Source organism: Motacilla alba, chromosome 14 (genome assembly GCF_015832195.1).
Source record: "Motacilla alba alba isolate MOTALB_02 chromosome 14, Motacilla_alba_V1.0_pri, whole genome shotgun sequence".
Taxonomy (NCBI): Eukaryota; Metazoa; Chordata; class Aves; order Passeriformes; family Motacillidae; genus Motacilla; species Motacilla alba.
Window position 1 is genome coordinate 1,823,572 of NC_052029.1, and position 25,887 is coordinate 1,849,458.

A 25,887-nucleotide genomic window follows, 5' to 3' on the forward strand; every position below is an offset into this window, starting at 1 on the left:
TTCCTCTGGAAAAATCTCCTGGGGAAGCGATGGCACCTGCAGTGTCCAAAGGCTGAGACACCAGCAAGGGCACTGGAATAAAACAGAAGCACAAACCACTTCATGCCAAGCTCCTGGAGGAGTCTTCCCTGCTTTCCCACGCTGTGGGCTCAGGAAGCACACCTCAATGCTGGGAGCAAGCTCCCCAGTTCATTCCAATTACAAAACACGATCTATATGCCTGCAGTTCTTACGAGTGAGGCTGTGCTGGGGTGCTTTGGGCTTCATCCCAGCTGCCAGAATCCCCTGGAGGAGGTGTCTTCAGGCTTGTCCCAGATTTTAGTGCAGTTCCTGCTGCTCCAGGACTCGTCCCCTGCTCTGAGGGCCTCACGTCCGTGGTGATGCAGGGAGGAGCAGCAGGTCCTGCACACTGCACAGGACACCTCCCATCCACACCACACAAAGAGGGGGCACTGCACCTTCCCCAAAGGCCCTTGGAACATATTCCCAGTAAATCTGTACTTGGGAAACCCTGAACACAGATGGAGGAATTGCACCTTCTCATAGGGCAAATCAAAGCCTGTGGAATTCCCACCATGACCACGGGACAGAGAAGCTCCACAGGAAATCCCATCCATCACAGGAGGATCGGAGGTGTTAGTTCAGCTTTGCAGTAGATGTGGTGGAAAAACCTGAAATGGACGGGGGCTTCCAGGGAAACCAGTGTTCTCCTTAATACCTGCACAACCTGAGACCCATCGCTGACCCTCAAGGCCTCCCACAGCAAAGACAAGTATTTAGCCAAGAAAAATAAAGGGAGAGACCTTTTTTCTCATTAAAAAGAATGAAATTCAAGCTCCTATTTGTTTTCCAGTTCTCCTCCCATAGACCAGGAGAGCTCCCAGATCTCACTGTCCCTGCAAAGGATAGTCAGAGACCAAGAACATGACAAGAACCAGGTCCGAATAGCCACAACAGCCACGAGAAGAAAGATTTATCACCAATGCCACCATCCTTCCACCCAGAGGGCTGCAACCAGCTCTGAATGAACAAATCAACAGGCAGAAATCCTTCTCCACTTGTCAGACAACACATCCAGCTGCTGCCTGGGAGACCTCCAAAACTCCATTCAAAACCTCCTGATGTTCCTGGTGTCTGTCACATCTCCCCAGCCCATGGTGACACCGGGGTGGGCAGGCTGTGGGTGAAGCTGGGTGAGACAAGATTTTACTGCTCTGGCGGCCTGTGGAGCAGTCTGATGCCTTCAGGTTGTTCCTGCAGCGGGAGGATGGGCCGTCCCTGCCCTTCCAGGCTGCCCTTGCACACCACTCCCAGTCTTTCCTTGGTGACAGAAATACTGCACACGGCCAGCTCGCCGCTCCCGTGGAACCCACCATGCACAGGCATGCAAAGGGCAGGGAATGCTCTCCTTATCCGCCAGCCCCCTGCCTGCACTAAAGGCACCTCCTGCTCACCCTCCACGAGCTCCCCACCTCCTGGAGCACCTGCAGAGGCTCCCGTGGCCGGGTGACACTCATCCCCTCCCCACCAGCACGGAGTGAGGGAAAAGCTGTGCTAGACAAGGAGAGCCTTCCCAGCCAGAACATCCTCCCCAGGCTGGGATGGCCATGCACACCCGGTTACCTATTCATTTCAAGATCATTCAGGCGAGCAGAAAGATCCTCAAGGCGGTTGATTTGTTTGTGGCACTGGCTACAGTAAAACTCAAAAGCTTCATCTGCGAGAATGCTGTGCAGTTTCGCAGCGAGCGGATTGGTGCTAGAGAGATCACAAGGGTCACGTCAACAGCACAGAAGGCACAGGGAGCAGCTGCAGCCGTGGCTTCCACAAGCTGAGGGTACCTCAAGGTAGGGGAATTTTTGGTGGGAGGGATGAAATTTGAATTAAATCTCAGGGCGGGTTGGGCCGCCTCCCACCATGGTTTTCAAAGCCAAATTAAAGCCAATGTGGGGTTGCTTATAATAATATATAGATAATTTCTAATTTAGAATAGTTTATAACGATAGGTAGCTAATTGATAATTTGTAATTCCTCAATAGAATTTATACAGTTGGTAATTAGCAATACTTCATCACCCTCCTCCCAGAGACTCCCAGCAGCTGAGCTTGGCCCACATTTTCCAGACCCCTGAGCCAATCTCAATCCCCAAGAGCCCAGGGCAGGTGAGGTAAATGCTTCCCACAAACCTACACCACTGCAAAGTTTATCTTCCAACAAGGCTCTTCCAGGCACTTTGTCTCAGGAGGCCCCTGGTTTGCCTCAGTAAGTGCAGAATGAACTGGCACACTGCAGGGCTGGGTGCCGTGAGCCAGGGCTGAATCTAAGGGGGATTTAGGCTGAAATTTAGGAAAAGCTCCTTCCCCCAGGAAGCACTGCCCAGGCTCCTCAGGGAATGGGCACAGTCTCGAAGCTGCCAGAGCTCCAGGAGTGCTTGGACAGTGCTGCCAGGGATGCCCAGAGTGGGATTGTTGGGGTGTCTCTGCAGGGCCAGGGGTTGGACTGGATGATCCTGGTGGGTCTATTCCCACTCAGGATATTGTGGGATTCTATGATCCTTTGGTCAGTGTCCCATTGTTCAATGTGATGCTTTAAAAGCAGAGCAGCTGTGCTGCTGCAGACCTGCCTTAGTAAAGCACAGAGTCAGATTTTGACTGCAGTTTTAAGCCAAGATGAAACGGACAGGTGCAGTTTAACACCTCACTCCTCCAAAGCACAGCCTAGAGGAGCCAAGCAGCAGTGCTGTGTTCCTGCAGGGAATGCCATTTAGGAAGGGCCATGGGGGTCTGTAGGACTTTCAGAGCTTGGGAAGCTGGGAGACACTTCCTCGTGATTTGGGCAGGACAGAGGGGATTCTCAACAGCAAATGGTTTGTGTTCATTTGGAGCCAGACTCCACAAATCCTTCCTGTAGGACAACGTGCTTCTGGAAGCCACGGATGTGAATCAAAGAAGGGTTAAATAGTGAAAAACTCAAGCAGTTCCATAAGAGAGACAGGTAAAGATGTGAGCAAACACAAGCAAGATAAACCCAACAGGCATCAGGAAGGGGCAGTGAATCCTGGGATACACAAACACACCAGAAACTCCTGGCCCGGGCATCCTGAGGGTGCCCTGGCTCAGCTCCCAGCCCAGGGTCAGGCCTGGGGTCCGTGATGTCTGTACAGTATTTCCCAGCCCCCTCAAGACAGGCTGGACACCAGCAAATGCCAAATTATCATCTCTTCCCATTCCTGGAAAAAAAATTCAATTGCAAACCATTCCCCCTGCTCCTCAGGACAGGTCTGACCCCAGGATACCCTTCTCCCAGCAGCAGACAGGTCGGTGGTTCAGGGTTTGTGCAGGGAAGAGGTGACAGCAGCTGTGTGGCACCTGGGGGAAGGGACATCCCTTTGCTGGGTGCTCTTGGGTGCATTCCCTTCCCAGGTGGTGCAGCCTGGGCCAGGTGGGAACCCAAATTTAACCAGCATTAATCAACATGAGAAGAGAAGTGTGGAGGAAAAGCCCCAGGCCAGCCTGGCAGCTCCTGGGGTGTGTGCAGATCCTCCTGGCCTCCGGCTGCCCTGGCTCCCTGCCCATGGAGTGGGTGAGAGCTCAGCCCTGGGCTATCCCCACCCACTCCAGCATGCTGATGGGTCCCCTCCAGCTCAGCAGATTCTGTGGTTCTACAATACAGAGCCTCCCTGTGCCCCTCTCCATCTCCTGGAGCAATATTTGTCTTCCCCAGGTCCTCGGTGCTTCCTGGTGGCTGGGATGGGCTCAAGGAGCTTTTCCCTTTATTTCCCACTGAGAGCTGCAAAGAGGCTTTTCCTGCTGGATGGATATGCAAGGGAAGGCTCAAGAGGAGGGATCACAAACAAGAATACAAGGACTGGGCAGGGAAGCACTGCACCTCACAGTGTTCCCTGAAGGCTCTTGGGATTTGTGTTCATCTTCTGGAGTTGTGGCAGGAGAATTTCTAGAAATTATTCCCATTTAGAAACTCCTGTAGCATGGAAAGGGTCTGTGGTGATGTGGCCCTTTAGAAGTGATGCTGTTCTTTGTATTCAAAATACAGCAAAAAAACCCCATTCAGCCTGAACCAGGGACAGCCTGGGTCCCCTCAGGTGTGTCTAAACTCACTGGGGCTGCTCAGGCATGGAATGATTTGGGTGGAAAAGAACATTAGAGCTCATCCCACCCCACTCCCTGCCGTGGGCAGGGACACCTTCCACTAGCCCAGGTTGCTCCAAGCCCTGTCCAGCCTGGCCTTGGACACTGCCAGGGATCCAGGGGCAGCCCCAGCTGCTCTGGGCACCCTGTGCCAGGGCCTGCCCACCCTGCCAGGGAACAATTCCTTCCTAATATCCCATCTAACCCTGCCCTCTGGCAGTGGGAAGCCATTCCCTGTGTCCTGTCCCTTCCTACCCAAAGTCAGAAGAGCTGCACAGACTCAGGGAATGTTTAGGGAATGACTTCACACACAGAGCAATAATCCAAGGGGAGGCTAGACTGAGAGGCATGAGGAAATCCTTCGGCTTCAACAGCCCCACATTCCTGACTCCAGAGGCTTTGCAGGGTTTATCTCCAGCCTCCCTCCCCAGCAAGCCCCAGCAGAGAGTCTCCAGCGCAAACCACCACAACCTGTGTGGCCACGTGCCCAGCGAGCCCCTCCCAGCAGAGGGAAGATGGGATAAGGTGTGGATCAGATCCAGAGACAGAGCAGAGGAGAGATGGTGCCCTGGCAGAGCAAGATTGGAACACTGGGAGCGTGGGCAAACTGGGAGCTCTGGCCTGATGTTAAAGAAAAAGTTCAAGAGAGTGAAAAGCTCCTTTAGCTGGGTATTTTCTTGCCAGGAGTCTTCTGGATGAGGCTGGCAGCTCATCCTCAAGGAAAAATGAACACCAAGGCTGGGCTTTAATCAGAGTTCTTCCTGTGCCACAGCACCAGCACAGCCAGCCCTACATTCCTGCAGGGAGCAAGCCAAGGACAAGCACGGATCAGAGACTGTGCAGGGTATCCCAGAGCTGGAGCACTGCTTTCCTAAAGGAAAAGGTTGGGAATTCTTTACAGCAACTCTCCTATTTGCCATTAACACCTCCAACATTGCTGTTGCACCAGACAAAAAGAAATGAGCCCTGACCTGCTCTTCCCTGCTAGCCCTGCACAACCAGATTGTCCAAACTCGGTGAAGGGGCTTGGGAAGCTGGGAAGATAGGGGGAAAAAAGAAGTTTTGAGGACTTTACATGGCTGCAGAAAGGCACAAATGTGTCATTCCAAAGAGAAAGAAGGATATTTTTGTCTTTAGCAGTGGCTGGCAGGGAACACTCCTGCCCTGTGCAGAGATGTGCCTCCAATGGAGAAACGCATTCCCAGAGTCACCTGTCATCCCAGACACTTTGTGGGCTTCAGCACTGATGATATTCCAGTTTTACTAATTTACTTTAGAAAGTAAGTATTGATGGGCTGTGTACCACCATACCAGCTCCTCAGCCCACTCTGCTTGGGCTGGAAAATTGACTTTTTCCTGGTTTCAGACCCTAAAGCAAGGAGGAAATGCTACAGCCTGCTTCCTGCTCTACAAATCCCTAGAGAAGGAATGCTGCTGCGGCTCATGTAAATCCAACCAAACATTGCATCAAAGCCCCAAAAAAAATAAAAGAGAAAAAACCATTAGAGTCATCCTGCAGGATCAGGGGTAAAGCTGCAGGTAGTTTTCTCTCCTGGAAGGTTCAGTGAGGAACGACATCCCTAACAGGAGTGGGAATGTGACACTGGAAATGCAGACAACTCTTCCACCTCCTGCTGGGTGTCACAGGACAGGCACTGACCAGGGAAAGAAACCACCAAGGGGGGAATTCCTCTTCCACTTCCAAACTCCTTATCCTGTTGGATCCAGAGTCTGCCAGTCCCCCTGGCTGGCAAATCCCAAGGAAACCCCTGTCCCACAGAGCAGAGTGAAGGCACCTCTGGTGAAGCAGCACCAGGGCTGGGCATTACCTGGGAGAGAGGAAGGAGGAGCTGCCAAAGCTGCTTTCCCCATTACACAAAGGGTCTGGGAACAGGTCGGCCTCGTTGCCCTCCCCGTAATCCTCGAAATGCTCCTCCCCGCTGATGACAGTGACGATGGAGTGGCTGAGCTCGGAGCCCAGGGCCAGCTCGTGGGGATGGGACCTGTGGGAACAGACAGGCAGATGTTAGAGAGGGGCCACAGCAGCCTTTCCATTGCATCCAGGACATCCTCCTTCTGGAGTATGGGGTTTGGACTTGGCAGGGGAGTGGTGGATTCCGTGAGAAGCTGCTGGAAGGTTCCCCCATGTCCAGAGCCCATCCCTGGTGGCTCCAAGGTGGACCTGCTGCTGGCTGATGTTGGGCCCGCCAGGAACGGCAGTGGCACCTCTGGGATAACAGATTTGAGAGGGAAAACACAAAAAAGGGATGGGGCAGTGAACTGAGTGCAGAGAAAAGTGGGGTGAGGACACTCGAGAGGAACAGCTCTGCAGAGCAGGGCAGGAGACGGCCAAGAGCTGCTCTGGGCACCAGAGCTGAGATTGCCCTGAGATTCCTGGGATGAGCCTGAGATTCTGTGCCCGTGGGGAGGCAGCTGTGTCCCAGAAGCCCATGGAGGACAGGGAGGGGCAGAGATGCACCTGCAGCCCCTGCAGGAGCCCAGGCCCGGACCAGGGGGTGCCTGAGGGGGGCTGTGAGCCCATGGGAAGCTGTGCTGGGACAGGATCCCGGCAGGGACCTCCAGATCCATGGAAATCCTTGGAGCCCATGCTGGAGCAGGGTCCTGGTCAGATTTGTGACCCTGTGGGGGACCCAGGCTGTGCCTGAAGGAGTGACCCCACAGCAGAGTGACACACGGGGCAGCATTCCTGGAGAACCCATGGGATGGACTCAGGTTAGAGAGGATCAGGGAGAGCTGTCTCCTGTGCAAGGGACCCTACACAGGGGTGGGGGAGGGCTCTGACTCCTCTCCCTGAGCAGGGGCTGGAACAATTTGTGATAAACTGACCACAACTCCCACTCCCATCTCCCTGTGCCACTGTGGGGAAGGAGGGGAACTGAGAAAGAGGGATGATGGGGGGGTGAATAATTTTTTAAGGTCTGATTTTACTTCTCATTATCCTGCTCTGATTTTGTCAGTAATAAATTCAATTAATATCCCAAATTCGAGTCTGCTTTGCCCGTGATGGTATTTGATGAGTGATTTCTCCCTGTCCTTAGCTCATGAACCCTTTGTTATATTTTCTTTTCCTGTCCATCTCTGGAGAGCAGGGATAGAGCAGCTTTGGTGGGTTCCTGGCATCCAGCCAGGGTCAACCCACTCCACCGAGCGAGTGATGTGTCCCATTATGGCAGAGCAGGACAGGACAGAAACATCCCAGGCACCACTGGGCTGGTGACTTTCTCCCCCCAAAAACCAAGTTTTTCTACTGGCAGCTGCAACACAGGATTTGGGGACACTCAGACTTGCAGGACAGTGCCCTTGCTTGACTAAAATACCAATTTCTGTGATTGGCATGGCAGAGAAAGAGCTGGGCATGTCCCAGCCCCATCCAAAATGCTGTGAGTTCCACGGCAGCCCGTGCCAGGCTCACACTTGCTTGCTGCTGCCTAATCCTCTCAAGGCTTTAACCCCATAACCCCGGGGGATTGGTGCTGGGGAGGGGAGGGTTCAGGCAGCTGGGACAGACCCCCAGCAAGACAAAGGAGCCCTTTCCCTGCTCCTGCTGGGAAAACACTGTGTGTGACAGTCCTGGAGTGGGGAATGCTGCTCCATGTGTTTTTAACAGCAGAGCCAGAAGGCTGCAGCCCGTTAAGGCCCGGTGCAAACCCTGAACACATCCAGCACAGCTCCTGGGATGTCCATTGCTCCTGAGGGGACACAGCTCAGCACAGACTCATTGCCCCTGGAAGAGTCTTTTCACTGCATGGAGACAGAATCCCGGAATGGTTTGGGTTGAAAGGACCTTAAAGCTCATCCCATCCCATTCCTGCCATGGGCAGGGACACCTTCCACTGTCCCAGGCTGCTCCAAGCCCTGTTCAACCTGGCCAACCCCTGGACACTGCCAGGGATCCAGGGGCAGCCACAGCTGCTCTGGGCATCCTGTGCCAGGGCCTCACCACCAAGCCAAGCCCTATTTCCTGCCCAGGACTATGGAAGTTTTCAAATTAAGCTGGAGAAAAGGCAGGAGGGATTTGCAACAACTGAGCTGTGAAAGTGACCACAGGGCTGTGAGCCACAGCTCAGTGTTTTGGGGGGTTTAACAATGCTCTGCTCTCCAAAATTCTAGGCTAAAAATCATAATAATATTGCTTTATTACAGAAATTGGTATTGGCTATGCCCTTATCTCCATGCACTGGCTAGGAGAGGGAAATGGAGTATGAGCAGATTGCTGGAGTAAACCAGAAAGAAAAAAAGATTACAGATAAGCCATTTATGACAAAAAACCTGCTCCATCTGAAGGATTTGCCCTTATCCCGCTAATAAAAACATGTCAACCCTCCAGATCTCTATTTAACCACAAATAAATCCAGCCCAGCTTGTGGGCATCTGCACATACTCCTCCTGCCCTTGAGAAGCACCAATATTCCACAGTGGGATCCACTGGAACACATCCATCCCTGTGGTGAGTCAGACCCTCACCAAAAGCAGTAGAAATCTCTCCAGGAATAGAAGCCAGGGGGTGGAATTGTTAATTCAGAAGCAAAACTCAAGTCCAGAACTCTAAATTTGAGGTTGTGGTTTGATAAGCACTGTACAGAAGCAGATCTGATCAGGCACCTGGAAACCCTCAACCTGGACAGTAAATTATATTTCCTATTCCCATCTCGAGGCTCAGGCAGCTTCAGGATCCAGAGTCCAACTAATCTTCACTACACACAGCCTAAACAAGCTTTAAGCTCAAACCATTTCAGGTATGTTGAGCTCTGAGAGCTCTTGAGAAGTGATGCTGAAGTTCTGATTCAGCCCAGCAGCTGCACTGGGGGGACTGTACTCCCTGGCTGTCCCTGGGCACCAGAGGTGTCCTCCTGTGTGGGGTCTGATGGTACCAAAACCAGCCCTCAGCACTCCCAGAGGTTCCCATTTCAAACCTTTCAATTCTATAAATCCAACTAAGTGTTTGGCTGCCTGGAATTTGCACACATTCAACAATCTGGAAAAAGGCTTGGACCGAGCACCCAAAGGACATTTGACTTTCCCAAGCCCACCTGGGTAACAGGGAATCACAGAATGGTTTGGGTTGAAAGGACCTTAAAGCCCACCCAGTGCCACCCCCTGCCATGGGCAGGGACACCTTCCACTGTCCCAGGCTGCTCCAAGCCCTGTCCAGCCTGGCCTTTGACACTTCCAGGGATCCAGGGGCAGCCCCAGCTGCTCTGGGCACCCTGTGCCAGGGCCTGCCCACCCTGCCAGGGAACAATTCCTAATTCCCAATATCCCATCCAGCCCTGCCCTCTGGCAGTGGGAAGCCATTCCCTGTGTCCTGTCCCTCCATCCCTTGTCCCCAGTCCCTCTCCAACTCTCCTGGAGTCCCTTTAGGGTCAGGGACACCTCTGAGGTGTCTCTGGAGCCTTCTCCTCTCCAGGTGAGCACCCCCAGCTCTGCCAGCCTGGCTCCAGAGCAGAGGGGCTCCAGTCCCTTGAGCATCCCCGTGGCATCCTCTGGACTCTCTCCAACAAGCCCATCCTTCCTGTCCTGCTGACCCCACCCTTGGCACGCATGGGGAGCAAGCAGATCTCCCAAACCCCGTTTCCCCAGGCAGCTCTGTACCTACAGGCAGGTGAATCCGAGGCAGGCTGCCTTCCCCAGCGGGCGGGAGCGCACGCAGGCTGCCATGACCCTGCAGGGACCCTGTGCTGCTGGCAGGGAGCTCACAGCTGATTATCTCCCAATTTAACTGTCACTGAGCTGGCCTGCTGCAGTGAGAAGAGCCCAGCTGGATAATCCCATTTCTGCTCTAATCCACAGCACCCTTTCAGCCCTGGGCCCGGCGCTGCTCACTGCCTCTCCAACATCCCCAGATGGGATTTTGGGGTGGGTACGAAGCTTGGAGCTCCCAAAAAGCAGAGCTGTAAGCACTCCCCGGAGCACCAACCCTGGGCCTTGTGTTTTGGGACAAACCTCATCCTGTGTGTTACAGACCTTAAGCAAAGATGATTCCAGAGGTTTTGGTGAAGATTTGTGTTCTTGGGGCACTATCCTGGCACTGGCACAGATTTTCCAGGGAAGCTGTGGCTGCCCAAATCCTGGACGTGTCCAAGATGGGGCTCGGAGAAACCTGATCCAGTGGAAGGTGTCCCTACCCATGGCAGAGGGTGGAATGAAATGAGCTTTAAGGTCCCTTTCAACTCAAACCATTCTGTGATTCTGATCCTAAAGGACTTCTTCCCTGCCTTCCTGCCTGCCAGCATCCCAGTTTCACCCCAAACCCCACTTTTCCTCCAAAAATGGGGTGGGCCCAGGAGCAGTTTCGCCAGCAGCAGTTCAGACCCGGGGAAGGAGATCTTGGCTCACATTTCTGTGCTCCAGGCAGAGGTTTCAAACCAGTTATTACAGGAGGTGGTTGCACATCAAAGGGCACACGCATGTTTTTAGGGAAAACAAAAATAGAACGAGTTCCCCTCCTGACTGGAAAATTATATGTTGTGTTTCTGGCTTAAGTGATAGATTAAAAACTGCAAGTCTTTCAGGTGTTTGGATCACCTGAGAAGTTATTTTAGAGGTTAAAGATGCTAATGAGGGTACAGAAGATCTCCCAAGGCAAGCAGCGATTAACTCAAAGAGATTGCCAGGCTGGGCTCCAAACCAGCCTACACAAACCAGCCTAATTATTCTCGTTATTCCTCCAGAAGAGTTATTTTGGTCTTGCACGTTGTTACAAACACAAAATGATGCCTCAGGTTTCAGCTTTTGTATTTCTCAGATTCTGTGCTGCTTTAGTGTGCGGGTCTGGGCTTCATATTAGGGGATGGTGAGCTCTCATCACAGAGTAGGGAGACTAAACAATTCCTCCTCTAGCTGGGGACCAAGGACAAATGATCCAAATCCCAGGCCCAAGAGCATAAACAACATGGGCTGAAGAGAGAGAAACAAGGAGGCTGGGACTTCATGGGCTAAAGCTGTAACTGGACAATTAACTCCAATATCCAAATGGAGCAGAACTTATAAAAGTGAGAGACCCCGTGACCCGTCGTGCATTTTAGGACCATTTTGGTTCACCTTGGGTGTAGCCCTGGCTGGGCCCTGGTGCTGCCCAAGGTGGATCCATTGAGGCCTCTTAATAAATCCCTACTTTATAAACTCCATCTAGTCTCTGTTCTAGGTCAGCCTGCACAAGGCATCAAAAGAACAACCCAAGTTCCAACAAGACAAACTGGGTGTGAAACCCTCAGGCTGTGTCTCCCCCAGGCCCACGGCGGGGTTTCTCCTCACCCATGCTCCGGCTCCTCGATGGGATCTGTGAATTCCGAGTGCACGGTGGAGTCGATGGCGCTGTCGGTCTCCACCTCGTCGTGCATCTCGTGCTGGACCAGGGTGCTGGTGTCCTCATCCGTGAAGGTCTCGCACTCGCTGTAGGTGCTCTCCGAGCCCATGTAGGCACTGTCAGTCACCTCATTTGCCTGCTTAAAACAAATACACAAGAAGCAAAACTCTAAGATCCTACAGCTGCGTGGGCTCGTGGCAGAGCAGGACAAAATGTGGATGAGGGAATTTTGGCCGTGTTGCATTTCTGAGCACAAGAATCCAACCTCTGGAATCACCCCAGGCCCAGGTGCTGCTCTGTGGGCACCACGGGGTGCACCTCAGCCTTTGCAGGGCTTGGGAAGCAGATCACAGAAACAGGGACTAAATAAGAGTTGGAGGGAGGTTTTGTAGTGAGCCAGAATGGATTTGGCCAGGGCAGGAGGGATTACCCACTGCTGACTCAGCAGTTCCCATCACTGCTGCTTTCTCCCACCCCATGTTATTAACCTGATTCCCTGCAAAAACCACCATTCAAAACTCCCAATTAGCCCTTGGAGCACCTTTTTTTTTTTTTTTTTTTGTCCTATCTGGTAAAACCTTCCGTCCCTCAACAGCAAAGAAACTGTTTCTACATCTTCATTACAGCTTCTGATTTGCAGAGACTCAAATCCCCCCACTTCAGCTGGAGCAGCATCTCAAATCCATCACTGAGGATGCTCTGAGAAAGCAGCAGGGCTTGTGTTTTAAGAGACTGTGATAACGCAAGGAGAACTGCGTTTTCCAGTTCTGCACCCCAGGCAGGATCAGCTTCAGTCCTGCCTGTTTGCTCCCACACACAGGCAGGGACAATCCCTTCTGATCCTGATCTCTGGAGAGCCACGGGAGCAGCAGCAGAACCCCCCCAAAAGCCAAAGCTCTTGTTACCCCTCACAGTGCCAGACCCTCTCCTAAGATTTGGGCATTTCCCCAGCACGCCTCGGAGCAAATCAAGGAATTTTGGGATTGCCAGTGCTGGTGCTGAGCTCCAGCTGATCCCCTGTCACTGGAGGGGCTGGGCAGAGGGGTGGCAGCCCTCCTGCCAGGCCTCCAGGTGAAGAGCTGCCCATGGAAACCCTGTTGCTCCTCCTGAAGTTCACCTGGCAGGATCCCACGTGCTCAGCTGCCCCTCCAGCACAATGGCAGAGCTGAAGAGCTGCAGTTTGAATGCAGGCACAACTGAAGCAACACCCTTTCCCCCTGCCAGGGCACACAGAACAGCTTTCAGGGCTTTTTCCAAAGATTTTGGAGAAAATGACATTTCTCAAAGCACTATATTCATAAAATCATGGAGTGGTTTGGGTTGGAAGGGACTTTAAAGCCCATCTTGTTCCACTCCCTGCCCATTCCACTATCACACATTGCTCCAAGCCCCACCCAGCCCAGCCTTGGACACTTCCAGGGGCAAAAAGGGATAGAAAACCCTAAAAGGATGGAGAGAGAGGTGATAACAGCAATTCCCACTCCATGCGGCCACTGGGAGCAGCCAAGTGACTCAGTCCAGCCCTGCTTTGCTCTCCCAGCCCTGTGCCCACCACACCCAGCAGGATGGACACAGCCAGGAGCTCCTCTTGGAAGCCTGGCTCAGCTCCCACCTGGTTTGTGGACACCAGCACCTCCAGGACACCTCCCTGAAGTTAAACACGACACAAACCTGCCCAGAGCTGGAGTCTGAAGTCAGGGGCTGCTCCAGTGAACTCCAGCAGGGCAGAGCCTGTGCCAGTCTAGCAGAGAGAAACAAAAGCCTCTAAAGCCCCCACCCACTTAAAAAAGCATAAATCCACCAAAACCACTTACACACCTAAAGCTGGGACTTGCTTAAGTGCTTTACTGGATTTATGCTGCACTTTCTAGAAACACCATTAATGCTCCAGCAGGAGGGACGAGGGGAAGCAGAGGCTTGACCTGCCTTGGCTTGGCCACAGACAGAGAGATCCCAGGAGGTGACAGCAGCCACCCCCAGCAGCACATTCCCCTCCCTTCTGCCTGTTTGATTTCATGCCGAACTGGAAAGAGTTTTGCTTGCACGCTACAAAATAAAGGCTGCCTTTTAAATACCAACCCTGCTCCCCTCCTGCTCACTAGAAAATCTTACATTTAAGCATAGGTTGAAGTATTATAATGAGCAAACTGAAGTATTATAATAAGCACAGAGTAAAGACATCTATTGAAAGAAGCCAAAAAACCTCCAATTCACAAGTAATTTGATTAGAAAGCCTGCTGTGGTTACTGCTGACCCTCTCAGCATGAACCAAACCTGGAGCTGAACAGTGCTCTCCGTCAGATGTTGGAACAAGAGGACCTTTAAGGTCCCTTCCAACCCAAACCATTCCACGATTCTATGATTTCTCTATCAAATTGTTCCAAAACAACTTATTGGTGGGAAATAAACACATGGACAGGCTGGATTTGGGAGCAACCCTTCTGGAGTAGGAGAAGCCACCAGCACAGGACATCAACCATTGTCCTTCAGCCACACCGAAGATATGCATCCATTTATTACCTAAAAATTATATTTCTCCTTTGTGATACCAGCCTAGATGAGGTTTCAAAAGCAAGAGAGCCCTGTTAAAATTAAACCTGTGTGGACAATGAGTTAAGAAGCAGCTGAAACTGTAAACAAAGTCCTTCCCCTGAGCACGAGCGTGGAGAACTTTGCTGCACATTTCACCACAGAATCAGTAACTAAACCTCAAGAAGAGATGCCAGGAGGAGATAGGCAAACCAAGGGGGTTCAGGTATTGCCAAATGCCTGACAGAGCCAAATCTCTGTCCCTGGGCAAGTGTGTGGGTACAGAGAGTTCTTATTTATGGCCTCATGAGCAGCTGGTTTGTGCACTGACCCTTCAAACCCCCCTGCCACACCTCTCCTTCAGTCAGCTTTGCCTTCCTGTGAGCAGAAAATAAATATTTTTTCCATCTTAACATAAGCCAAATACACACTGAAAAAACATCCATGGGCTCAGGACAGCCAGGCTGGGCTACACCCACCCCAGAGGACTTGCCAGGGACATCAGTGCCACATTCAGAGCGGGGCTAGTGTCACCAATATCAGTGCATTTTGATTTTTTTATCAAATAAAACACACCCTGAGGTGCTTCAGGCGAGCCTCAGACATCAAAACTGGGACTCAGGCACACACAGAGTTCTGAGCTGGAACGGGATCAGGGTTTGATGGAGGTCCCCGATCCCAAATCCAGCTCCTCCAGCAGGTATTTCCCCAGAGCCACACCTGGCTGACAGGACAGGGGCCACCCAGAGGCATCTCTGCCTGCTGAGGGAAACTCCAGGGATCTGAGAGCCCAGGTGAGCACTCCTGCTTCTAAAAGGAAATAAATGGTGAAGGCAGCACTGGGATGATGCAACGTGCCCTGATGAGACAGGTGAGGTGCCTTTAGGAGCTTTCTCCAGCAGCAGCTCATCCATCCCAAGCAGCTGATGACATCTGGGAGTAAAGATTACTTAATTAGATGTTGTAGAGTGCTATAAAACCATATGAATTTTGAAAAAAGCTGCTGCAGTATGAGGAGAGGGATTCTTGGGAATCACCTGCAAGGTCCAGGCAGGGACAGAAGGTTCAGCACAAGCTCTGCCAAGGCGTTGCCTTGGAAAGGAGGGCAAAGTCTGGCTCCCAGGGAGGTTCCCTCCAGGCAGGGCTGTCCCTGGAGCTGTCCTGGCATCCCAAAGCTCCGCTGTCCTTGAACACAAACACTCGGAAGGTTGGGAGGGGAGGTGAGTGACAAGGAAAAGGAAAAACAGCTCTGTTTTCCCAGCAGTGTGAGCCTGTTTCTGAAGAATCCAGCCCTGACTGTGCACAGGATGCAGAGGAGATAGATCAGCTACAAAAGTCCCCTCTCAAGGACACCCTATGGCCCTGACAGTGGTGACAGTGCCAGGCTGGGAGCCAGGGAGAAGGGACACAGTTGTGCTCATAGTCCCACACGAATGCAGCTGGCCCCAGGGCAGCTCAGCCTCCAGAATGCCACTCTGGGGACTGCCACCTTTGGGTCCCAATATTGCCCTTTTGCCACACACCCGGGCAATGCCAGCTTTTCAGGGGAGCCAGGGAGCCCCCGCTCAGCCCTGGGTGAAGGCAACTTGCACAGCTCAGCCCCTGGAGTTGGGGTTGTTACACTCCCTCAAGGCTGGGCAAGAGAAACGTGCTGCATCTGTTGGGGCAGACTGAAAACTCACCCAGCCCAAAACCAAACCCAAACCAACTCACAAAACACCACACCTGACAGGCTGTCCCAAGCACCCCAAAAACCAGCAGGCACTGCTCCTGCTGGTCCAGCTCCCCAGGGAGACCCTGGCAGAGAGGAGTGTGAAGTTACACCACAACCCATGGAATCACAGAATTGTGGAATGGTTTGGGTTAGAAGGAACTATAAAGTTCTGCCCAGTCCCACCTCTCCCATGGACAGGGACACCTTCCACTAGCCCAGGCTGCTCCAAGCCCCATCCAGCCTGGCTTTTGACACTTTCAGGGATTCAGGGGCAGCCACAGCTGCTCTGGGAACTCTGTGCCAGGGCCTGCCCACCCTCCCAGGGAACAATTCCTTCCCAATATCCGAGCTAAATCTCTCCTCTTTTAATATAAACCATTCCCATGAAAAAAATCAGTTGGATCTGCCCATGTAACAAGCAAGGTGCATTCCCAACCTGCCCCTTCCCGGCACCTCCGGGGCTGCACCCGGTCCCTCTAGAAATCCAGCCCCTCGTCACTTTGTGTCAGCTCGCAAAAACCCACCTGTGGAGACATCCTGTCCAGAGCCAGAGCCAGCTCCGGGAGCTGCTTCTGCGAGGCAGGAGGGAAGCAAAGTCCAGGGGAGCCGGGAGGCTTAAGGAGCGAGCTGGAGTCCCAACAGAGCGCCTTTTGTTCCCGAGCTGCCGATAAGGAGCAGGAGCTCCGGCACACTTCCCTGCCGGTGAGCGCAGCCTCCTCCCGCTCCCCTGGATTCCAAAATAAAAGCTCTTTTTGGGAGCCCTGCTCCGGCCAGCCCCGCTCCGGGTGCTCACACTTCCCAGGAATCCATCCCCAAAGAAAAAGGCTGAATCTGAAAGCGACCTGTCAAGGTTTATCTCGGCTTTCCTGGTGTTTCTGGTGAATAATTAAGCGTTAAGTGACGAATCCCTTCCTTATAGCCACGAATAGAGGGATGTATAAAGCTTGGATTGCTCACCAGGGGCAGGTCAGAAGCACTTTCGGTGACCCAGAGGGTGGGCTCTGGCAGGCAGTGACAATGCCGACCCCAAAGAAGATTATAAACACCCAACGCCAGCCTGCCCGAGCTCCCAGCCAAGCTGTCCCTGCAAACAGGAGCCCAGCCCTATGGGAGAGCTGATCCATGGGATTTTCCCCTCTCCATGGCACACGGAGGCCTCGGCACCGCTCGCACCCACAAGTTCTGTGCCTTTCCTCAGGTTTTCTGTTTCCTCTGCAGAAACCCCGTGTATTTCAAGCTTCCTCAGTGCTGCCTACACAGCACAAACCCCCGCATTTCCTTCCATTACCTTCCCAAAGCAGGTTTTTCCCCTTTCTCTGGGTTATCCTCGCTGCGCTGTGGGCCACATCCCTCCTGAGGCGCGGCGCTCGGAGCAGAGGCCCTGCTCGCAGCGCTGCGCGGTGTCCCTGCCCTGATACGAGCTGACCTCCTGAGCCCAGGCCAGCCCGGAGTCCTGCTCCCAGCACGGCAGCAAGGAGTTATGCTTTAACCCGAGCTCTGCCTGGACCTGCTCCTCCACACAGCAGCTCAGAGCCCCTGTGCTCCTCTGCTTGTGCCTCAGGACCTCGGAGAACATCTGAACTCCCATGAGAGCCTAAAATCAGACACTGAAACGAGTTAGGAAACCCCAATCCCTGCCTGTTTTACTTCTCAAACTCTTATTGAGACACCTCTGCTGGCACTGCTGCCCCCTCACCTCCCAGCCCTCCCGTGTCCCACAGCCCAGTTCCCACGTTCCCAATCTCACACACTCTGCTTGTGATTCAAGATAAGGCTCCAAGGACTTTGTTTTCCAAACTCCTTCCAGCCTATTTCCTACTGGGCAAACACTTCAACTGGGATCTTTTCTGACCAGCAGAGAAATTTCTCACCGCAGCCCTGCACTTGGGTCTGGCCTTCAGGGACATCCCTGTCCCATTTACACTCCCGCCCTTCCCTCTACCCAGCTCAGAGTCTACACAATACATTAATTTCCTTGGTATTTTCAGGCTTTAAGATATCAAATTATCACCATGGACTGATTTGGGAGAATTGGAGCCCCTCTGCTCTGGAGCCAGGCTGGCAGAGCTGGGGGTGCTCACCTGGAGAGGAGAAGGCTCCAGGGACACCTCAGAGCCCTTCCAGGGCCTAAAGGGGCTCCAGGAGAGCTGCAGAGGGACTGGGCACAAGGGATGGAGGGACAGGACACAGGGAATGGCTTCCCACTGCCAGAGGGCAGGGCTGGATGGGATATTGGGAATTAGGAATTGTTCCCTGGCAGGGTGGGCAGGCCCTGGCACAGGGTGCCCAGAGCAGCTGAGGCTGCCCCTGGATCCCTGGAAGTGGATCCAGGCCTTCCAGGCCAGGCCGGACAGGACTTGGACATGGAGCAGCCTGGGACAGTGGAAGGTGTCCCTGCCCATGGCAGGGGGTGGCACTGGATGGGCCTTAAGGCTCTTTCCAACACAAGGCATTCCAGGATTCTGTGAATACCAGGATAATATGGGACTGTTCACAGGGTTCATGGCCCTTCGACTCTCACTGCAGAAAGGCTTTGGGGACAGTGGGGACATTGCTCAGGGCTCCATGTGCTCCCCCAAGGACAGGTGAACAGGCACTGAACTGCATCTGTCACATTCCACAGCCCTGCAGTTCCAGCTGCCTGCAAGATTTCAAGCCCACCAGCTGTTGAGGCCAAACGATCACCAATTCCAGCAGCCAGCTCCTGGAGAAGGGTTTGTGACCATTTCATTCATGGTGCTTTCGGGTCAGCCCTGTGAGCAGAGGCCTACTGAGGTCATTCCAGAAGGTGGGAATGGCTATGGTACAGAAAACCTGAGCTCTCATCTCCACATCCCCATTCCAACCAGGAGCCCTTCACACCTGGGTTAGGACAGCCAGGGAACAGCTGAAGCCAGGCCTGTGCTGGTGCTTGGAGCCCCTTGCACAGCTCAGAGGAGGTTACAAACCTCAACCCCATCTTTTCAGCCTGGCTGGCCCCTGCCAGACATGCACCCTGTGGTAACAGTGGCGTGGAGAGGAAGAGGAGGAAAAACCCTCACCTAAAATGCCACAGATTGCAAAGCAGGGCCCTCCCAAACGCTCTGTGCTCACCACGCCCAGCTCTGCCTTCAGGAAGGAAAGTATCTTCCTGGGAATTCTGCACTAGGAAAGGAGGGCTCAGAAAGTCCACAGGGCTACTAGGAGGGGACACAAGGAGCCTGCAGCAGCCTCCTACTGTGGAAGAGGTTTTACAGCGACTTCTGTGAGCCAGAGAGAAGTCTGATAAGAGGATCCATGTTTGCCTCTGGAAGAATTTTCTACCAAGGTCATAGACATAGAAACTAAGAAAGAAAGAAGGATAAATAGGAGAAATCTGCAACTGTCTATTCCAATCAGCACTTTGTTTGTCCTTCCTGACCAATGAGTAAAGTGTAAACTTAGGAGTTTTGTAAGAATCTATAAAAATCATGCATGCTAAAATAAAAACAGGTTTGAAGTCTTCTGAAAATGGAGTGTGGCTTTGTATTGTGACCATCTCAACTATAACATCCTACAGCCACCCTACATGGGCTCCCTGCAAAGCACAAGGCACCAGGAATGACAGTGATGCCTCTGAGAGCAGGTTCTCATGTGCTCCCAAAACAGCTTCTGTGCTACAACACACAGCTGGGGCCCCGCAAGTCCCTGGTCCCCTTTGCAGAAGCTCTGAGCAGCTGGAGAAACCCAGCAATGTGGATTTTTGCCCTCAAAGAAGACTTAAATTGAATTGCTCAACATGGAAAAAACTCCTGGCTTTAACAGAGTTAAAGTTTCACAGAGTTGATGTGTTGGCCTTAAAGCTGCTGCTCAGTGTTGCACAGAATGTTACAGAATATTCTGAGCTGGAGGTCTCCCAGCTGCACCTGTAGGCAGGCAGGCTGGGAGAGCCAGGATCCCAAAATACACAAAACTTGGGACCTGCTCAAGTCCCATTTTCCTCCCCAGATCCACTCCTTCCCTGCTGTACAACTCCCTGCTAGACAAATAGCCAGAGGGGCGGGCGAAGGCTTCCAGGGAAAGCCAAATTCCCCTCTTGTGGCTGTGCAGAATGTGTTCTGCGGGCTGCTTCCAGCAGGAGCCACGGCAGCTGCCCAGCAGATGGCAACAGTCCTGCACCAGGCACTGCATCCGCAGCACTGACGGCGGCCCTGTCCTGCAGAGCTCAACCAGAGCCTTCTTCTGACCCTGCTGGCCCAAAACACGAGTTCCCAGGGCTAAAAATCCCTGTTTGGGGTATTTATGGTGCTCCCAGGCAGCCTTCACAGGGCACTGGCTGTGCCTCTCCTCCAGCCCACCTGAAGTTATAGATCTCCATGCCCATCCCAGCCCAATCCCAGCATTTTCATGCCTCGTTTTCCTTTTATCCTTCCCACTCTGCGCTGCCCAAGGGGGCTCACCTGCCCCAGGAGCAGAGCAGAGGGGCAGAGGCCTCACCCTAGGGCAAGGGGCGAGGCACAGCGGGTATCCCTGTGGTGCTGGGCTGATGGTTGAGCATGGAGGTCTTTTCCAGCCTCAAGGATTCTATGATCCCAAGAAAACTAACTCCAAATTCCTCTCCATGTCCCCCAGAGCATTCCAAACGAGTCCTGTGCCTCAGCACTGAGTCACGAGCACCACAGGAGCTCTCAAGAGAGGCAAGAAGAACTCCCACTTTCCAGGCAGTCAGCAGCCAAGCTGTGCCAGCCCAGCCTGGGGGAAAACAGGGCTCAGGTGTCCAGATGGAAAAGCTCCAAGCTCCCTTCGACGTGACTTTGACAAAGCAGGAAGGCTGTCATTAGTTTTTGGTGGTTTCTCACCCAGCAACCACCACACTTCCACCTGAGGCAGGAGGAACACGCTGGGAGGTGATCCCAGGCAGGTGATGCTCTCCCTGCTCCCAGCTGGGTGCCCAGGGATGAGGTTCCTCTTGAATGTGTCACAGAAGAGCTGCAGGGATCGGGATGAGCCCCCTGCAAGCCCAGCTGGAGGCATGAGAAGCCACGTGGCTGCAGGAGCTGCTGTCTCAGTGGAGCCACGGGAGCAGAAATCCTCTCTGGAAGCACCTTAACAGACAGAACTCTCTGTTGGACACTCCTGGAATGGTGCAACAGGGGCCAGGAGACCCATGGCACATCCAGAGCCACACCAGGGGCTGAACTGGGGCAGTATCCAACATTTTAAATTCCTGAGTTCACACCTTGTCCCCTTCAAAAGCCTTCTCCGGGAGGAAGCAGGTGTTGGTGGCTCTCTCTGGAGAGCAAATGCTGGGTCAAAGTCCCCAGCTCTGGGCTCTCAGGGCTTTCCATGGATGCTGAGCTCTCCTGATGACAGTCACCAGAAGAGGACATGACTCATCAAGCAGAGCAACCTTATTAACAGAGAGAAGACATTTTCCTGGAGACTGCTTAAAGCACTTGTTTACACTTGTTTGAACAAACACTGAGGCGAAAAGCTCCTGTCAGACCCCAGCACTTGGAAGAGCTGAGCACACCAGCCACTGGGATTTTGGCCTGTTTAAGAGGGACCACAGCCAGTGAGTGCTCCACTCAATAACCACAACTGCTCCCAGCACTTCTGCAAATGCAGCAACTCCTTCAGCTTGGATGTGAGAGAGGAGGAGAAATCCCAGCTGTGCCACTTCCCCCCACGGCCCTGCCACAGCCAGAGGGGCTCACCCAGTGCCTGAGGTGTCCCAGGTGCGTTTTGGGGTGTGTTTAGCTGTGTGTCCTGGTGCAGCATCTTCCCAGGGCTGACACAGGGATATCCCAGAGCCCAAACTGCTGCCTGGCGCAGTGAGAAGCTTACTCTGAGGAAAGGTGACGGTTTCACTTTGAAAGGCGATCTTTTCTCCCCCCTCATCTCTTCTGAAGACTCCAAGCAAGATGGACTACAGGTATTGGGAACAGCTGTTTATTCTGTTCTCTGCCTGGCTGATTCCCTGCTGCACCTAAGGAAGAAGGGTCTGCCGGAGCCTCTCCAGCTCTTTTCCCAGTGCTCCCTTGAGGAACACACCTTTGCTGCTCCCAGCAGGATGCTTTGTGCCACAGCTTCTCCCTCCCTGGGCCAGCTCCAGCTTTCCAAGGCACAGCACTCCAGGACGTGTGGGATAAAAGGCACGTTGGGAGCTCATGGCTCAGGCAGAAGAGAACAAAAACCCCCTCTCCCCAAGACTCCAGTTTATTTTTACACTCCCAAGGCTGAGTGGTATTTCTCGAGCATGTTCTCATTTGCTGAACCTCTACGAAATCCTGGCAGGCTGGAAATTATTTCAAATCATGTATCCAAGACAACAAGGATAATTCTTCCCCAGCATGTTAAATGTAGAGCTGTCCTTTAAACTACATTGAATTCAGTATAAAAATCCACTCAGACCTTTTGGGAAAGGAGATTTCAGGACTGATCACCTTTTTCCTCTGGGTCACCTTGTCTTTACAAGGAAAGGCTGGCCCAGCAGCAGAAGTATTTCATCCCAGCGGGGCACACACCTGCCTTGTTGGTATTGCTGCCCAGAATAGCTCCCAGCGCTGCCAGAGCTCATCTATGTTAAATTAGCCCTTGGAAAACATCCCTGCTCGGAATCTCAGGCAAGATGGTCCCTTGACACAGGTCTGAGGAGCAAAAAGTGAAAGCCTTTTCCTGTCACAGCCTCCACACTGCTCAGTCCATTTGTACATTTGTGACCCTGCACCACCTAAAAAACATGGAAATCCATCTCCCTGCCTGCCCTCCTGTCCCACTTGTCCTCAGTTGTTCCTAGGGCTTGGAACTATCTTTCAAAAAGGAAAAAAGAAACCAATATTCAACCTTGCCTGGAGAAGCTGTGGCTGCCCCTAGATCCCTGGAAGTGCCCAAGGCCAGGTTAGACAGGGCTTGAAGTGATGTTGCACAGTGGAAGGCATCCCTGCCCATGGCTGGAGGTGGCACTGGATGAGCTTTAAGGTCCCTTCAACCCAAATCATTCCATGATTTTAGGACCAGCTGCCCAATACCCAGGCTATCATTAACCTTCTATCAAGAAATCACAAGGCCAAAATGATGTACTACAGACTATACAAAAAAAAAATACACACAAATATAAATAAACACATTTGCATGCAAATACAAAGCAGGTGAGGAGTCTCATTGCCAGCAGCAAGTAGTGTGATAAAAATCACAAAGAATCATAAAATATCCTGAGTGGAAAGGGGTCCACAAGGATCAGAGCCCAGCTCCTGGTCCTGCACAGGACAGCCCCAAAAACATCCAGGCTACCACGACACAGGTGACACACCCTTGAAGAGGCAAGTTTGGAAAAGAAAAGCAGAGGGGAGTGATTCAGTCCCCACGTGGGACAGGGACCCAGCCAGCCCTTTGCTCCCAAGGCTCCTGCAGCACCTCCTGCTCCAGGCTGGAAGGCACAGAATGGGTGAAGCCTTCAGAGCCAAGCCCAAAACCCCCAGGCACAGACAAAAGGTCGGTCCTTTCCAGCTGGGAACAGCAGGATCACTGATGCAACGTGCTCCTGTGGTAAGGAATGCATGAGGGAACCAAGGCATGAAGGCTTTAACTAGAGGAAAACAACCCAAATCAGAAAAACAGCCTTCATCAAGCCCAGGAATAGAGAGAAAATGTAGATTTTTGTCCTCTGCTCTGCCTTTACTGGACAAACAGCACCAAATGTCAGCATCCCACTGCTCTGCTGTGCCTCTCAGGTAGGCTCCTGGCTGGTACATCTCAAAGCCAAGCTCAGGTTTTAGAAGCTCAGAACTCCAGCAGGAAGACAAACCCAAGAGCAGCAGGTCCCCTTCCCGTGTCACCAGTGTTTCACCACAGGAAGGGGCTCCCTGTCCACCCAGAGCACCGGGCTCTGCTCTTTCAGTTTTATCAACACCAATTTTAACTTAAACAGCACCAAATGCTTGGTGCAGGTTCTCTGGACCCATCGCCCAGAGACTGAATTTGGCTTTACATGTTAAGCATCCCTGAGCCCCGTCACAGCACACTCCCCTCTCCCCAGGCATAGCCTCCATGCCCAAATCCCACTCCACGTGCAGCCACCATTTATGGGAACGAACAGAGCTCATACTTGCCTCAAACGTGACGAAGTCGTCAAACTCATCGGGGCAGGCCGGGGCTTCCTCCTCGGGGGTATATCCCATATCATACAGCTGGCTGTCAGGGTCTGCAGGGGGAAAAACACACAGCTGCAATCACCCAGAGGGAAACCTGCACCCTCACGCCCAGGGTGGGCTTGGGAGATGTGACAGAGGTGAGACAGTAGCTTCTGTGTGCACGCACCGGCGCCTCCAGCCCTCAGGAAGGGCCTCTGCTCCCAGGCATGCCACCTGCACCAGGGCTGAGGGCAATGGCCGCGCTTCTCCCTGCCTCAAATCCTACACGGCCCTTGCTGCTCCAATGGGGCCGGCTCCTGCCTTCATCCCTGCCCCTCCATGCCCTCCATGCCTTTCCCTATCTCCGTTCCCTGCATCCTCTCATTCCTCTCCCAGAAGGCTTTAATCCCGCTGTGGGCAGGGAATGCCTGGGATGTGTGTGTGTGACAGCCAAGTGCCATGGGAACGGCGGGGAAGGCAGGCTGCAGCTCGGCGGCGCCTGCTCCTCCCGTGGCCACCCGCATCAGGAGCATCCGCACAAAACCAGGAGCTCTGCAGCGAGGGAGCCTCCACACCAGCGAGGGAGCCTCCACACAAAACCAGGAGCTCTGCAGCGAGGGAGCCTCCGCATGAATTCTGTTCCTCCCGTGGCCACCCTCACCAGGAGCCTCCACACAAAACCAGGAGCTCTGCAGCGAGGGAGCCTCCTCACGAATTCCCCCTCCCAGCCCGCAGCCCCGTCGGCAGCATTGCTCCCGGCCCTTCCAGCGAGGAAAGGAGCGAGAATTCCCCGTGCTCCCTCAAGCAGCAGCTAATGCCCGATCCGGCACACGGCCTAGATCCCGGGCTGGAGGCACCGAATCGGGAGCAGAGCTGCAGTCCCAAAATAAACAGCAGGCTGGAGCCCACACGCCTCGGAGCTGCCATGGCTGCCGAGGAAGCGGGCCGGGAGAGGAGGAGGAGGCACCTGGCCGTGCTCCCAGGGAATGCACAAGGATTTGGGGAGGGGACAAAGGTCACCTTCCTGTGCCCTTCAGAGCCCCCTCCCTGGCCCCTCAAAGGGACACATAGGCTGTCCTGCTGTGGCTGCCCAGATGGGACAGTGCCAGCCTCATCCAGAGGCACAGGAAGAGCTCCAGCTTTGGGCTCCTCTCCAGGTATCGAGAAAGGCCATTTTTCATTAAGGAATCACACTGTGGTCATGTCACACATCTGGTAAAAGTCAAGGGATTGGAGGTTGGTCAAGGCACTGGGGGGTGCTCAGCCTGGAGAAGGATCCAGGGACACCTTCCAGGGCCAAAAGGGCTCCAGGAGAGCTGGAGAGGGACTGGGGACAAGGGATGGAGGGACAGGACACAGGGAATGGCTTCCCACTGCCAGAGGGCAGGGCTGGATGGGATATTGGGAATTAGGAATTGTTCCCTGGCAGGGTGGGCAGGCCCTGGCACAGGGTGCCCAGAGCAGCTGGGGCTGCCCCTGGATCCCTGGCAGTGCCCAAGGCCAGGCTGGACGGGGTTTGGAGCAGCCCTGGGACAGTGGAAGGTGTCCCTGCCCGTGGAATGAGATTAATTCTACAGTCTCTTCCAAACCAAAGCATTCAGAGAATCTCTGATTACGGCACAGGCTTGCAGCAACACCTCCCACCTAAACACCATCCCCAGGGCATCTCAGCTGACCATTAAATGCACACAAAGGTGGGCACCCAGGAGATACTGCAGCCACCAACCTGAGGGGGTCCTTGGGGTGGCAGAAGCTGAACATGTAGCACCAAGAAATGATCCCTCCCCTCACCCGGGCCTGACTCCCAGGGTCAAGCTGTGAATCCAGTCCAGGAATGACCCAAATTGCTTTTCCAGTGCCATACCCAACACTGTGCTCCACAGGGTCAGGGCTGCTGCAGGGGAAAGGCGCTCTTGGTCACCTCAGTATCCCACTGCTGTCCCACTGTGGCAGCAGCAGTGGTGCTGCTCTGAGCTCTCGTCCAGCTGCAAAGCCAGAGCAGGGCTCTGGGATACAGCTGGAAATGCTGCTGCTGCCTGGGCACCCTGCTCAGGGCAAGGCCACCTCCTGCTCTGACTA

The 25,887-nt window shown here is 53.4% G+C and overlaps 1 protein-coding gene across 9 annotated transcripts in view; it reads right to left on the reverse strand.

Moving 5' to 3' along the window:
• Nucleotides 1–25,887, reverse strand: part of RAB11FIP3 (RAB11 family interacting protein 3) — a 79,106-nt gene that overhangs the window by 14,854 nt on the left and 38,365 nt on the right. For 3 of the 9 annotated variants that reach the window (XM_038151292.1, XM_038151293.1, XM_038151295.1), the window contains 4 exons: nucleotides 23,788–23,879; nucleotides 11,424–11,611; nucleotides 5,978–6,151; nucleotides 1,624–1,758 (listed from right to left, as the gene is read on the reverse strand). In XM_038151292.1, the coding sequence (XP_038007220.1) occupies nucleotides 1,624–1,758; nucleotides 5,978–6,151; nucleotides 11,424–11,611; nucleotides 23,788–23,879 (589 nt within the window). Of the gene's footprint in view, nucleotides 1–1,623; nucleotides 1,759–5,977; nucleotides 6,152–9,765; nucleotides 10,282–11,423; nucleotides 11,615–16,242; nucleotides 16,934–17,006; nucleotides 17,226–23,787; nucleotides 23,880–23,995; nucleotides 24,043–24,075; nucleotides 24,178–25,887 lie in introns of those variants that run through there. The other 6 variants (XM_038151296.1, XM_038151299.1, XM_038151298.1 and 3 more) reach the window with 6 other exon arrangements.